This window comes from Podarcis tiliguerta (assembly GCF_965153285.1).
Source record: "Podarcis tiliguerta genome assembly, chromosome: 1".
Taxonomy (NCBI): domain Eukaryota; kingdom Metazoa; phylum Chordata; class Lepidosauria; order Squamata; family Lacertidae; genus Podarcis; species Podarcis tiliguerta.
The window spans coordinates 54588291-54603915 of record NC_139534.1 but is presented as its reverse complement, the minus strand read 5'-3'; the positions used below and the strand labels follow the sequence as shown (position 1 = coordinate 54603915).

The following is a 15625-nucleotide window of genomic DNA, read 5'->3' as shown; positions in this document are numbered from 1 at the left end:
TGAGGTTTCACTAATCTCTGTTTTCTCCCTTGTCAGCCACCCCAGTGTTTCTTAGGGTTAGAAACAACCACTAACAATGTGGTAGCTGCTTTAAAGCCTTACTGCATCACCACTCTTAACAGAGGCAATTGTGTTTATTTTTTGGTTTGATGAAAGCTCTGAGAGCCACTCAGAAATTGATGAAAGTGAGGAGGAGTGGAAGAAATGGCAATGCTGGGCCTACCATGTTATTAGAGTTTGCTATGGTCTCAAACCTACATAGATGTGTGAAAAGTCTATGAGCAGTGAAAGCTCTGGATGGCACCTTCCTTTGCCCATGGCTTCCCATCCCCAAGTCTGCCAGACATGCATACATTGGATGTCATGTTTGAATAGCTACACACAGATCCAAAATCATAATGACCAGTCTATACAACACATGTCCTTAAAATCAGAGATAATAATGGGATGGGCAGCTCTAATTTGAACAACAGTGCACTAGGCTGCTATTTTTCAGTAGCAGTCCCATTTCATTTGCAATGTCCACTTCTGTCTTTAGACTATATAAATGTACAATGTAAGAGCAAGCCAACTTCCCATTTTAGAAGTATTAGCAAGTGCAGGTGCCGTAAACTGCAATATTAATTTAATCTGAAACTAGCTCTGATCAAAAATGATCAAGAGCTAAACCCATTCTGCTGCAGTAGTTGACCAACATGGTTACTTGTTGCCTAATGCCTTTGGCATTATAAGCAGAACAGAAACACACAATACTCACAACAGTTCTTTATATAAGCACAGACTTCACACTATTTATGGAAATAAATAATAGTGGATATTAAGCTTTAAATAAGGAATTAATGGACATTATCGTTTACGGTGTATATTAGTAAAATACTTCCCTACCAGTCTCTTCATGGCACCCTTGACCTCCTTGTTCCTTAGGCTATAGATCAGTGGATTCAGCATGGGAATCACCACTGCATAAAACAAAGATACTATTTTGCCCCGTTCTGGGGACAGGCTAGAAGGACGCCTGATATACATGACGAAAACTGTCCCATAAAAGAGGGTGACCGCCATCAGGTGGAAGCCACATGTGGAGAAAGCTTTGTACCTACCCTCAACAGAGGGTATCCTCAGGATCGTAGAGAGAATGAAAATGTAGGAGATTAGAATAACAACGAGGGAGCTGATGAGGTTGAAACTGGCAGAAAGTAACATTAGGGTCTGTTTGACGTGGGTATCAGAGCAGGGCAGTTTCATGAGAGGTGGGTCAGCACAGTAAAAGTGGTTGATGACATGGGAGCCACAGAAGGTCAGGCGGAAGGTGAATATGGTCTGTATCATGGCATCTAGGAAAGCATATGCAGAGGGAACAGCCACCAGCCACATGCAAACCTTTGGTGTCATCTTTGTGGTATATGTCAGTGGATTGCAGATAGCTGCATACCGATCATATGCCATGACGGCCAGGATGAAGCATTCTGTGAGACCCAGAGCAATGAAGAGATAACACTGTATCAGGCATCTAGTAAAAGAAATGTATTTGTGGCCTGTAACTAAATTTGCCAACATCCGAGGTGTGACATTGGAGGAATAGCAAAAGTCTATAAAGGACAAGCAGCTGAGGAAGAAGTACATGGGAGTGTGGAGTTGGGAATCCATCTTGATTACTGTGATTGTCCCCAGATTTCCCACAACAGTAATAATATAGACCAGCAGGAACAAAACAGAGAGTGGGAGCTGCAGTTCAGGATACTCTGCAAATCCCAATAGAATAAATTCAGATCCTGATGTATTGTTTCCTTTCACCATTCTGCTATGCATTTTGCCTTTTGAGATACAAGAATTGAAATGCGCGCAGTCTAAGTGCTTTTCCTGAAAGACAAAACAACCCAGTTTATGTTTCTTCCTTCTTTCGGGCAGATGCTGGCACAATATACTTCCCTTGCAGGAGATAAGAACATCATCATCATCAATATGTTTATTGTTCTAGCTGAAGGCCATGACAATTGAGTAGAATATCTATGGAAGAATAAACATGAAAACATGCTGCTGAAGGCTGGCCTAGAACATACTGTGCAATTGGATTCTGCAGGAAAGATCCCAAGCAGGATCTTTCCCAGTCTTTTCGCAGTCTACCCTTCAAGCCCATCTAGGCACAAACAAGCCCCAGATAATTCCCATTGAAAGAATAGAGGAAAGTAGGAATTCCGCGTGTAAGTTTATGCCATAATCACTGGGTCAGGTGCCATGTGCCTGACTTTTCACAGGATGGTTCACTCTTTGAAGTGCTGCCAGATGACAGTCCTCAATCTGAAGACATCTTCTGTTTGAAGGGCTGTCTGGTCCAAGTCCAGTTTTAAGATAAAGAGCCATAAGAAGAGATAGCAGAAGCCTTGAACTTGCTCATCAGCATTTAGCCCCTGGACTGTAGAATGATCATAAACAAAAGTCATTCAGTCACATACTTCCTCATTAGGGTGAGATATATTGCATTTCTCCTTAAATTATCATACGGTAATTCTTTCAACATTTGCACCTATACATATAAATTAGGACGTGCTAATTACATGCCAACCCATGTTCTCTTTCTTGATGACAAATGAGTAGCTACCCTAATCACAGGATTATTTTACCAGCACGGTCTTGCCATTCTGTAGATTGGAACAACCCTACCCCCATAGGTACAGTGCTGTATAGAATTACAAATACTCACTGTTTCTGGGACAAATAATGAATACTTTTTACAGCCATGTTCAGCCTACCAGTTCAGGAAATGTTGGAGACATTTCCACCCAGAGTCCAGAGCAGGGGCAGATTTTGATAATCTTTGGTAGTATGGCACCCTGAGTGAATTTGGGGCTCCCAAATGAATCTTCTCAATGATGGATCTTCTCAATTTTGTGCCCCCTGTGCAGGGAAACTGCCCTAAATCTGGCGCTGTCCAGAGCACTGACACTGGAGCTAGGCAGAAGAATAGTTTTATACTGTCATCCTTAGCTCTACGACATGTGACCACTAACATTTCCCTGAACTTCCCGTCTAGCATGGATCCCCAAAGATATGACACAATCATTACTTTAGCGCATCCTTGGAAGTCAATTAAGGATACTCTGAGAATTTCTTTCCCCCACAGTTGCTGAGAATAGAAAAGCATATTTATGTTTGTGATTCCTGTGGGGTTTTGAGTGAGTGAAATCCATACTCTTTCTACAACTGTCATAGCCTGGTTGAAAAGAGGCATTTAATTATTTGTTTTCTTTATTTATTTACATTTATCTATAGGGTGCTCTTTGTTGAATGCTTTCAATCCCAGAGGGGTAAACAAAGTAATAAAAATAAGCAGAGAAAAGCAAAAAATACAAGGATCATATAAACAGGACCAATACACAACTATACAATTCTATTGTAAGTTAAACAAGCAAAAATACAAATTAATGCAAATTAATAGTTCCAATTTAACAAAACCCAAGCCTCCAGGTTGGCAGGGCTGCCAGATAGTGATGTGGAGATGGATTTGCTGCCCCGCCATCTCTTCTCCTTACTTGCTGACACAGACAGCATTCAGGTTCTTCCAGGGCCTTGGGAGGAGGGTCTGTGGCATCTCTCCTTAAACAAGGAGCAAATATGGTGTGGAGATAGAAGCATAATTGTTAGGAATCCAGGCATGGCCATACCTTCATTAAACAGCATTTGAGCTAATGGTTTGGCATGGCTGGGAAATAGTTCCTCATTACCTAGGGATGTTTTGAATGGAGAGAATTATCACTTGGGGGCAGGTGTTTGTGGTTGAAAGAACAATCATACTCCCACTCTAGGGTGGGGGCAAGTTTGCCATTCCCTAGCTCCCACACAAAAGAAGACTCAGGTTGGGTTTTCTTCTTCCCCAGCTGTGGTGAACTGTGGGGATGGCCCAGCTTATAAACCAGCTCCTCCCCAAACTGAATGAATGACTCATCAATCAATCAATCAATCAATCAATCAATCAATTTATTACGGTCACATACCAGAAATTCCTCCCTAAACTGCCCCAAACTGTGTGGTACACACCCTCCCTGCCTTTGTAAAGTGTGAACTTTGCTAGATGCTTGTTGAAGGGACTGAGTAGGAGTTCTTGGTAGAGCACCTAATTGACCTGGGATTTGGCCTCTTTTTCACCTACTTTACTCTCCTGGGAATTCCTTGTTTGGAGTGGAGTTCCTTATTTGGTTTAATCTGGCCTGTAGTCTAGGCAGCAAAGTGGAATTAAGATCTGTTGAGTAAATTCCTGAGGTATTATGCAAGGCATTATGGTTAAATGCACTCCTTGGTCAACCTCCATTGCAATTGCTTTGTGGGTTATTGCAGGTGTCATGTAGCATGTGTACTAGGGAGAACGTCAAACCAGTGGGCTGTGATACATTGTTTGGCTCAAAAACCCAAGGCCCTGGTAGCAAGGAGGAAGTGTTACTTCACTATTTGCTGTGGGGTCATAGCTTGTACCTGATGATATGCCCAGGAGCAAGAAGGGATATGATCTCTCCATCAATGAGGAACTTTCCTGCTTGGATTATTTGATTTGGTTGATCAGTTCAATTTTCTATTTGGTTATTGCAGATCCTCTTATTGTTATTTTCATATTTTAATAAATATAACGTTCCCCCACTTTAATATTGTACCCTGAGTCTTCTTTTGGGGTATGATGGCAATAGGAGCATTTTTGGAACAGAAGATGGGGAATGGGAAACACAGGACAGAGAAGCAGAAACTCACCTTTGAGCTCTAGAAGCTCATTTGCATTGCAAGTGTCTCTGGTGATCTGAAATGAAATGCTCCCCTGCTAGAAGGATGAAAGCTGTCTGCCTCCAGCTATGTTCTATTTGCTTATTTCCACACATAAATTTTTAAAAAGTTTTTAATTTTTTACAAAAAGCCGTAAGTTTTCAGTGGTCTCATCTCCCAAACTCAGGTAAGTGCTTCCACTTGGAATCTCTAACCATGTGAGGAAGTAGGGAACATATAACAATATAAACCATCTCTATTTTATTTGTTTTTTATTAGCAAGCTTGGGAAGAATGTAGGCTCATGTTCACCTTAGCTTTCTATCTCCTAGTTGTGCAGTACTGCGGTTATAGTTAACATTATGGTCCATAGCCACTCAGATATCATTTGTACCATCTGGTTATTTGATGTAGGTCCTAGGGATATGGCACAAGACTCCACTTCTGGCTCCTCATCCCCAATTCAAAACAAATCTATACATTATGTGGTACAGGGGTTGCCACCCTTTTTGAACCAATGGGTACATTTCAAATGTTGAGAGTGCTGGAGGCACTGGTCAATAAACAACTGTTATGGCATAAGACAAAATGACAAAAGAGATATGGCTACCCCCAACAAAGTTATGCTTATTATGGAAAATCAGCTACTGCATGTTGTGTTGGTTTTGATTCTGGAAATCACACAATATTGGTTTTACACACACACACACACACACACACACACACACACTGATCCCATTGCTGTCTAATGGCAACAGGGGACATTCTTCAGTAGGGAAATATATATATACAATGTAGCCACACCACACTCACTGTACATTTTGTCGTATAACTTTCATTTTTGGAGGGCTACAGAGTTGCTTTTTCAAGAAATAAAGTATGAAAGCTCAGAGACAGCAGTGAAACCCTTCAAAAGCATCATGGCTCCTGCACATTCCAGGATGGAATCTCTGATCTTCTGATTCATATTAGTTCAAAAGGTCATACCACTATAGTCTAATTAAACAGGCAAGGGGGCACATTTTCATTGTCAACAACAGCTCCCAGGAATCCGATAGAGAGCAGTAATTTTACTCTCAGGGCTCTAGAGGACAACAAGTGGAGCAGAAGAGCCATTTCAGAGACAATCTCCCTGGGCTCATAGATGAATATAAAGCCTTCTGCTTCATTCAGCTGCTGGTGCTCTTGGGAGTCTGTGGGATTGCCTCTTTCCTCATTGAGGTAGGTTTTACCAGCATCCATTGCCCATATTTGGGTGTGGGACATCTTATATCAATTGAGGCATTCAACCTCACCTGGGGTTTTATGAGTAGTTGGTCTGAAAATTACAAGCATGTCCAATCTTCTTTTTTTGTGAACCGTCCTGAGACCTCTGTGTATAGGGCAGTATATAAATTCAATGAAGGAACGAACAAATGAATGAATCTCCCACTGAAACTGCCTTTGAAATCCTCAAAGGCAGTCACTGTCCTGAATCTCTTGCCAATCACATTCATTGGATGACCCTGGGTACTAGCATTATTATTTAAACAACAACATTAGGAACTTGTCTCTGTTCACCATCTCCACAGTATGCATATTTTTATTAACTTTAACCACCACCACTCTTCTCTGTTTTCTATGAAGTCCGAACACCTTACTTTTTAAAGGAAAGGTTAGCCAATCCCATGATCATTTTACTGGCATTTTCTGCACCTTTTCCAGATCAACAATACTGTGTGGCCAGAGCAGTAGATAGTATTCCAAATGCAGCTACCATTCTAAATTCTTTCTACCATGATCACAAGACACTATGTCATCATCATAATCAGCAGATCCCTTTCCTGTATATGTCAGTTGTTGATATTTTGCCCCATTATGTGAATCACTTTACATTTGCTTTCATTCGATCTTGTTTTCATTTCTCCCCCTTCACCTATTTTGGAGCTATTGACAAGCTGTTTGATTTTAGCTTGAAAGTAGTTTTTCTGACTCTGGAATATTGAGTGGAGTGCTATGGTTGTGTATGTTTTCAGGTTCTTTTTTGACATTTACTTTAGCTATACCCCCCAAAAAATATGGTGAGTCAATGTAACCACCTCTTTCTTCTGTACGGTGGAACCTCGGGTTATGTACCTCTCTGGATATGTAACTTTCAGGTTATGAATGTGGCAAACCTGGAAGTATTCTTCTGGGTTTTGCTGTGCGCACATGCACAGAAGCGCTCTATCATGCTGCGCGCATGCGCAGAAGCAGCACCTCTGGTTACAGATTTTTTGGGGTGCGCACGGACCCCCAGAACAAATTAAATTCATATCCAGAGGGTCCACTGTATATAGAAAAGAGATCTATAGCTCTATCTTCTCCATACATATAAGGTCTGATAATATCTGGATCACCAGGACACCAAAAAGCACTTCAAGGTCCCTACTTTAACCACCTGCTTTACCCATGAGAATATGGATACCTCTGATGATCAGATGTTGAAGCTAAAAAAGGCAGAATAGCATTCACACACTTTTTTTTTTGTCATATTCTAAATGCATCTGTTTGGCAGGTGTGAGAAAGAAAATACTGAACTAGATGGTGCTTTTTGTGTTCTTATTCTCTGTCTCCTCCCTCATATAATACTAACCTTTTCCAAATTTATAAGTTTGTGCATGTGTGCATTTTAACTATGTTTCTATTATTCATTCCCCTTTCATTTAGGTAGCACAAAGTCTATTATGAAACAATTGTATGTTGTCTTCAAGCTAGTTGTGTGTTAAAACAATGGTGATAAAAAGGACCCCCCCTTGAATCACACACAAAAACAGTAGAGGTTTGAGACCACAGAATAAAACTAGGGAAGAATATTGCTTCACCAGCACATCAAATAATAAGTCTGATTTCACATTCTTTGCAGGTATGTTCCTTTCGTTTTCAGAAGACATTATAAATGTGTAGATGGATGAACAAAATAACACAATTGTATTTGACTTCATTCTTTTGGGTGTCACAAATCGTAGAGAGCTGCAGCTTCCTCTCTTCATGCTGTTTTCAGTCGTTTACATTATCACCCTTCTGGGGAATCTGGGGATGATCACATTAATCAGGATGGACTCCCAACTCCACAGTCCCATGTACTTCTTCCTCAGCAGCCTGTCCTTTGTAGACCTCTGCTATTCCTCCAATGTCACACCTCGGATGCTGGCCAATTTTGTAGCAGACTATAAAGTCATTTCCTTTACTGGATGTCTGATACAGTGTTATCTCTTCATTGCACTGGTGCTTACGGAGTCCTTCATCCTGGCCATCATGGCATATGATAGGTATGTAGCCATCTGCAACCCACTACTCTATACCACAAAGATGTCATGGAAGGTCTGCATGTGGCTGGTGGCAGTTCCCTCTGCATATGCTTTCCTAGATGCCATGATACAGACCATATTCACTTTCCGCTTGACCTTCTGTGGCTCCCATGTCATCAACCACTTTTACTGTGCTGACCCACCTCTCATGAAACTGTCCTGCTCCGACACCCATGTCAAATTGACCCTGATGTTACTTTCTGCCAGTTTCAACCTCATCAGCTCCCTAGCTGTTATTCTGACTTCCTACACCTTCATCCTCTTCACTATTCTGAAAATTCGCAATACCGGAGCGAGGTACAAAGCTTTCTCCACATGTGGCTCCCACCTGACGGCTGTCACCCTTTTCTATGGGACGCTCTTTGTCATGTACATCAGACGTCCTTCCAGCGTGTCCCTAGAACAGGGCAAAATAGTCTCTGTGTTTTATGCCGTGGTGATCCCTATGCTGAATCCGTTGATCTACAGCCTAAGGAACAAGGAGGTGAAGGGTGCCCTCAAGAGATTATTGCAGAGGAAAGTGTTATTGCATTAAATGTCTATTCATTCACTAGTTATGAAATGAAATGATCCATGAGGAAGATGTGTCCACCATATGGTGAAGAAGAGGGAATATGAATGTTTACAGTTTATGAATGTATGGTATTTAATATGTGGTAGATGAGTTCTTGCACCTTGGTGTCTGGTTTCTTCCTTCTCTCCCCACTTTTCCGATTCAATTTTTGTTGTTGGTTTCCATCTCCATGAAATATTGACAGTACGGCCCAAATACAACATAGTATCTCTCACTCATCATCAGCATCTAATTTTCAGATCCACCAGTTCTTCAAAATTGAAACAGGGTGTTTGGGTGGACGTATTGCTTACACACTGCAATGGTACCTAATGGGTAGGGGAAATGCTCTTTGCAGCCTCTTCTGAAACTTCGGACTTACATTTTCATCCTCAAATTGTGAATTTCCTGGGGAAAAGGAGAAACTTGGAGTCAGCACCAGGTATGGAATCCTTCTTACATCTGCAAAGAAACACTGAAGCCCAAAGCCTAGTGTCAGAGCCCTGACACCTAGCCTCGTGTCTTTTTCTCCATGAGCCCCCAAGTTCATGAGACCATCAACTACAGTGAAGAAATGACTGTATCTTTATCCTATTGGTGTTACCTCTCATTTTGGTTGTATATATACTATTCTTTATTTGGCTCTCCAAGAAATTAATCTTGTGGTGTTAATGTGAGGTGGTATTAATGTTACTATTGGTTGATTGGATTTTACAATGAAAAGAATGCTCCTTATATTCATGTGGATGTAGTGTTTCCCTCCGCCCCAGCCACAAACCATTTGAAAGCCAGAAAACCATTTGTTTGGACCACAAGTTCCTTAGTCTTTCTGAGGATGCTTGTTTAGGCATGATAGGGGCTGGAGCAGGAGGGAATAGTTGGGGTGGGGAGTTTGGGGGATGTGGAATTTGTTATAGAATACACACATTAGATTTTAGTGATTGCCCTGGGCCTATATATCATTATGGGATTCCTCTTTTGTCATGGCTGATGTCTATAGTGTTTCACTGAAGGTACAAGGCTTAGATGATGTAATCAAGCAATGGAGGAACTCTGAGTACATTAGGAAGCAGAAGTCCTTTATTGTTTCTTTCTGCAGGAGACACATGATGCAGCTACAAGCAGTAGCCTCTTATCCTACTCATACCTTAGCAAACATTATATGGCTCCAGGTAATAATCTCATGTTTCCCAGTTAGCAAAGTACTATGGACCCCGTATTTTTCAAAAGCCAAGCCACAGACCCCTACTTTTGAAAATCGTGATATCTTTATGGTAGTTTTTGTTATGTGAATGGTGCCACGGACCCCCTGGGTGGGTTACATGGACCCCCTGGGCCTGCGGACTACCAATTGGGAACCACTGTCCAAATCTTTTAATTTTCAGGACCTACGGGGAAGGGTTCTGTGTGCGGCTGGAATGCTAGGTACCCTCACTCTTCTTTGCATCGGTTTAAACACTGGTCCTGTTTTATGAAATCATTTGTTAGGCAATTGTTTGCATAACAAGTCAATGATTTTCACTGATTCCTACTGGGAAAATTCTAATGCACTCTTGAGTATGCAATCTGTAGTGCATATAGTGAGGAATGGATACTAATTCATTTTGTTCAGAAAAGTGAATTTTCGCATAGCAAGCATTTGTAAATGGGACCTGAGTGTTACCTTCAAAACTATTTTTGCAGGCAATTTGAATGCTATCTGTAGTAAGCATTTGGATAAACTTCCCAATGTGTTGCTTGGCAGCTATTCTGGAAATAAATGTATATTCCCACTCTTAAACAGCTACAATCTTAAAAAAGGATGGTGTCATATAAATCAGGGAGCAAGCTATCACACATATTTATCTCTGAAATTTCATTCTTATTCAGGAATGATTTTTCTTTTTAATCTCTGTCTCCCTAATTTTGATTTTATTGAACATAGAACCCATGACTCTATCTGATCACTTTAAGGCCTCTTTACAAATACAGGGCCCCATTATCTCTGACTCGATATGGTGGTTGCATACATTCCTGATGTACCACAAGATATTCCAGAGGCAATCCAAATGGCTATAACAAATTACTCTGCTGACAATGCCTCTCCCAATGTCGAACCTCATATTCTCTGGGGTGCAATGAAGGCTGCAGTACTTGGCATATGCATTGAAGAAATGACTGGAACAACATCAACAAAAGGAATTCCTCTAACAAAAATGCCAATCCAGTCAGATATACAAGACCATGAATTCAAACATTAAAGGACAGGTTCCAACTGAATTTATGTCAACCTAATCACTAAAAGGATTCTGCATCCTGTGTCCATTGAACATATTCTTTCTTGGGCTACATTTATGTCCCTTCTTCCCCTGATTTTTGTTTTTGTTTTCATTTTTTGTACTTCTGCAAATCATGGAGTTACCCCAAGGCTGCCAATAATTCTCTCTTGGGTATGGATGATTCCTTTTAGCTACGTAAGGGTTGATAATCTCAGAATGAGTTCACAATTAATATAAATTATTACACTAGCCCTTATTTTAAATACTGGATATCTCTTCTGCAATTATTCCTGGTATTATTACCAAACTTTCACATTTTATTTCATTTCACATTTCATTCATTTTCCATGAGTGATGAACTGAAATAATGGCATAGTCAATGGTAAAAGAGAACAGGAAGTCTAATATCTTCAGCCAACAAATTAACTACTAAATTATACTAGTTCAATAGATGCAATAGTCAATTAAACAGGAACACATGTTCATTGTCAACAGCAGCCACTAAGTATCCTATGGAGTGCAGTAATTTTTACTCTCAAGGCTCTCGAAAACAACAAGAGAAACAGAAGAGATTCTGTCCCTTGACTCCTATACAGGTGACTATAAAGTTTTCTGTTTCATGCAGCTGCCACTGCTATCAGGAATCTATGGGACTGCCTCTTCTCTCATTGAGGTAGGTTTTACCAGCATCCATTAACTATATCCAGGTGTGAAACATCTAATATCTATCTAGGAATTTAGCCAAATGTCCCTTTGGCTCTGAGAATTTTATTTCTATAGCATAGTATGTTGACTAAGACTCCAGTTGTGCATTGGTCACATTCATTTCCAAATCAGTTGCAACTAGATGTGTATCCACCAATGATAAGATTCATTCCTCCCCCATTCAACACTTTGAGGAAACAGATTGCCTCAGTGTGAAGTGCTTTGCAGGCTTGCCAATTCCTTCAGACGCATTTATGCCTTTATTATTATTATTTGGGGCTAGAAATTGATGCAATCTGCTGGCAAAGTTACTCCTTATGAGGACATGGAAACTGGCAAATTTCAAAATGGCTGCCATGGTTTTCCTGCAGCTTTATCTGCTGACCAGGTTGCACTCCTGTCAGCACTTGTGCTACAGCATTCTGCACCAACTGCAACTTCTGGATCAGGCACAAGAGAAGCCCCACACAGAGTCCAGTAACCCAATGCATGAACTACTGTGGCAAGGCTTTCCTGATCCAGGGATGGTCATAGCTGTTGAAACAGTTGCAGTTGGTAAAAGGAACTGAGCACCCCAAATGACAAACCTGCTCCTTCAGGGGGGGTGCGAACCCATCCAGGGTAGGCAACTGAACAATTTGTCAGACAGAAGAAGCAGAAGCAGAAGCAGAAGAGTTTGGATTTGATATCCCGCTTTATCACTCCCCTTCAGGAGTCTCAAAGCGGCTAACGTTCTCCTTTCCCTTCCTCCCCCACAACAAACACTCTATGAGGCTGAGAGACTTCAGAGAAGTGTGACTAGCCCAAGGTCACCCAGCAGCTGCATGTGGAGGAGCGGGGACGCAAACCCGGTTCACCAGATTACGAGTCCACCGCTCTTAACCACTACACCACACTGGCTCATTCACAGTGCCTCTGTATTGCCAGGATTCAAGATCAGTTTGTTTTTCCTTATCCATTTCACCACTGCATCCCAGGCAATGGCCCAGAGACTGCACAGCTTCTCCTGATTCCAATGTTATGGAGAAACAGAGGTGAGTGTCAGCAGCATAGTGATGGCCCTCATCCTGAAACATTGAATGACTGCTCCCAATGGCTACATGTAGATATTGATAGTACTGGGGATAACAGAGCAGAACCCCATGACATAGCTGCAAGGGGACTGAAAAGCACTCTCTTAATGCTACTCTCTGGACTCAGTCCTGAAAGTAGGATTGGAACCAGTGTACAGTAATAGAGTGTCCCCAATTCCCATACCCCAGAGTTGGTCCAGGAGGATGCCATGGTCGATAGTATCAAAAGTCAACAAGAGATCGAGAAGTAGGAGCAAGGTCACAGTCTTCCTGTCCCCCTCTCCGCACAGGTCATCCATCAAGGTGACCAACAAAGTACTTCTTATGTTCTTATTCTCTCCTTTCCAAAGTGTATCAGCTTGTTTATGTGCATGTGTGAAAATATATTCTGTCTTTCTATCTTGCATTCCCTGAGATTTTGATAGCACCAGTTCTATTAGAAAACAAAATGTGTTGTCTTCAAGCTAGTTTTATTGTGTGTTAAAAGGTGGGGGCATTAAAAAATAGGACCCCAAGTTCCTTCCCCAATTTACACGCAATCATAAAAGAGGTTTGAGACAACAGAATAAAACCAGAGAAGAGTATTGTTTCACCAGTACATCCAATAATGAGTCTGCATTCACTTTGTGTGTATGTCCTTTTTTCTTCTCAGAAGACATCATACATGTGTAGATGGCTAATAGTAATCAGACAATGATGTATGACTTCATTCTTTTGGGGTTCACCGATCGTAGAGAACTGAAGTTTCCATTCTTCATGCTGTTTTTATTTGTTTATATTATGACCCTGCTGTTGAATCTGGGAATGATCACTTTAATCAGGATGGATTCGCACCTCCACACACCCATGTACTTCTTTCTCAGCAGCTTATCCTTTGTGGACATTTGTTATTCCTCCAATGTCACACCTCGGATGTTGGCAAATTTAGTAGCAAACTACCAAGTCATTTCCCTCACTGGATGTGTGATACAGTGTGACCTGTTCATTGCACTGAGTCTCACTGAATCCTTCATCCTGGCCGTCATGGCATATGATAGGTATGTTGCCATCTGCAATCCACTGACATACACCACAAAGATGTCCCGGAAGGTTTGCATGTGGCTGGTGGCAGTTCCCTCTGCATATGCTTTCCTAGATGCCACAATACAGACCATATTCACCTTCCGTTTGACCTTCTGCGGCTCCCATGTCATCAACCACTTTTACTGTGCTGACCCACCTCTCATGAAACTGTCCTGCTCTGACACCCACGTCAAACTGACCCTGATGTTACTTTCTGCCAGTTTTAACCTCATCAGCTCCCTCGTTGTTATTCTAACCTCCTACGTTTTCATTCTCTTCACTATCCTGAAAATTAAAAATGCTGGGGCGAGATACAAAGCTTTCTCCACATGTGGCTTCCACCTGACAGCTGTCACTCTCTATTATGGAACACTCTTTGTCATGTACATCAGGCGTCCTTCTAGCGTGTCCCTAGAACAGGGGAAAATAGTTTCTGTGTTCTATGTGGTGGTGATTCCCATGCTGAATCCTTTGATCTACAGCCTAAGGAACAAGGAGGTGAAGGGTGCCCTGAAGAGATTAATGCAGAGGAAAGTGTTATTGCATTAGATGTTTATTCATTCACTTGCTATGAACAAAAAAATAAAGAAATAAGGAGGTTGTCTCCACAGTATGTCCAAGTAGAAGGAAAATTAAATTTTAAAGCTTATGAATGTGTGAAGTTTATTATATGCTAGATGTATTATTGCACATTGCTGTTTGGTTTCTTCGGTCCTTTACAAAATTTCTAATTCCCATTTAGTTATTGGTTTTTATCTCCAGAAGATACTGACAATATGACCAAAGTTTAGCTCAGTACCTCAAAATCCTAAGGAATCACCAGCATTTAATTCTCAAATTCACCAGTTCTTTGATTTATCCTTCCTGGGAATTTTCAGTTTTCTTCTCAGGTTTTCTTCTCTATCAGTTGTGGAGCCATCAGGATGCAGCGCTGTACTCAGCATTTATTACAACTTTGAGATAAATGTATTGTTATTGTTTTGGGGGTCAGTTTGGGTGATATTAGTTGGTCCTTCTCAGACCTGCCATTCTTTGTGAGGTTAGAATCTACAAGAGGAAACCTGGTGAACCAGTCAAACTAGTTACTTTTTTTAAGGTAATGGCCTTGGCTGGCCTCATTAGCATTGCAAAAATTTTGCTAAGAAAAGATATGTTGCCATAGTGACAAATGAAGATGTGTCCAGGAGCAGATAGGCTTCCCCCCAGTCCTCTCACCTGGCTGGATGCCATCCAATCCAAGGAAGGAGAACAATAGGCTAGGGGAGTTAATGTTGGTTGGTGAAGCTGGAGACACTGAGGCTTGCCTTGCTCTGTGCTGGACCCAAAGTTATGGCTTCCTGGGAACCTAATGGGGAGGCAAAATCTTTCTACCAGCTTCATCTGCTACGTAGGCTGAGCTCCTACCTGCTCGCAGATTGTCTCACCAGAGTGGTGCATGCTCTAGTTATCTCTCGCTTAGACTACTGCAATGTGCTCCATGTGGGGCTACCTTTGAAGGTGACTCGGAAACTACAACTAATCCAGAATGCGGCAGCTAGACTGGTGACTGGGAGTGGCCACCAAGACCATATAACACTGGTCCTGAAAGACTTACATTGGCTCCCAGTACGTTTCAGAGCACAATTCAAAGTGTTGGTGTTGACCTTTAAGGCCCTAAATGGCTTCGGCCCAGTATACCTGAAGGAGCATCTCCACCCCCATCGTTCAGCCCGGACACTGAGGTCCAGCATTGAGGGCCTTCTGGTGGTTCCCTCACTGCAAGAAGCCAAGTTACAGGGAACCAGGTAGAGGGCCTTCTTGGTAGTGGCACCCACCCTGTGGAATGCCCTACCATCAGATGTCAAGGAAATAAACAACTATCTGACTTTTAGAAGACATCTGAAGGCAGCCCTGTTTAGGG

The 15625-nt window shown here is 41.6% G+C and overlaps 3 protein-coding genes across 3 annotated transcripts; 2 read left to right on the top strand and 1 right to left on the bottom strand.

Moving 5' to 3' along the window:
• Nucleotides 1–846: 846 nt before the first annotated feature.
• On the bottom strand, nt 847–1797 carry LOC310684057 (olfactory receptor 5M11-like; the record flags this gene model as incomplete). The annotated part of the gene is made up of 1 exon (XM_083454503.1): nt 847–1797. One exon carries the CDS (start codon nt 1795–1797, stop codon nt 847–849), a length of 951 nt encoding a protein of 316 aa, XP_083310629.1.
• Nucleotides 1798–7670: 5873 nt separating this feature from the next.
• LOC310679137 (olfactory receptor 5M5-like) lies at nt 7671–8609 on the top strand (the record flags this gene model as incomplete). Its single annotated transcript, XM_083443922.1, has 1 exon — nt 7671–8609. One exon carries the CDS (start codon nt 7671–7673, stop codon nt 8607–8609), a length of 939 nt encoding a protein of 312 aa, XP_083300048.1.
• A 4726-nt stretch (nt 8610–13335) lies between these two features.
• Nucleotides 13336–14274, top strand: LOC310679174 (olfactory receptor 5M11-like; the record flags this gene model as incomplete). Its single annotated transcript, XM_083443964.1, has 1 exon — nt 13336–14274. One exon carries the CDS (start codon nt 13336–13338, stop codon nt 14272–14274), a length of 939 nt encoding a protein of 312 aa, XP_083300090.1.
• Between the last annotated feature and the right edge of the window lie 1351 nt (nt 14275–15625).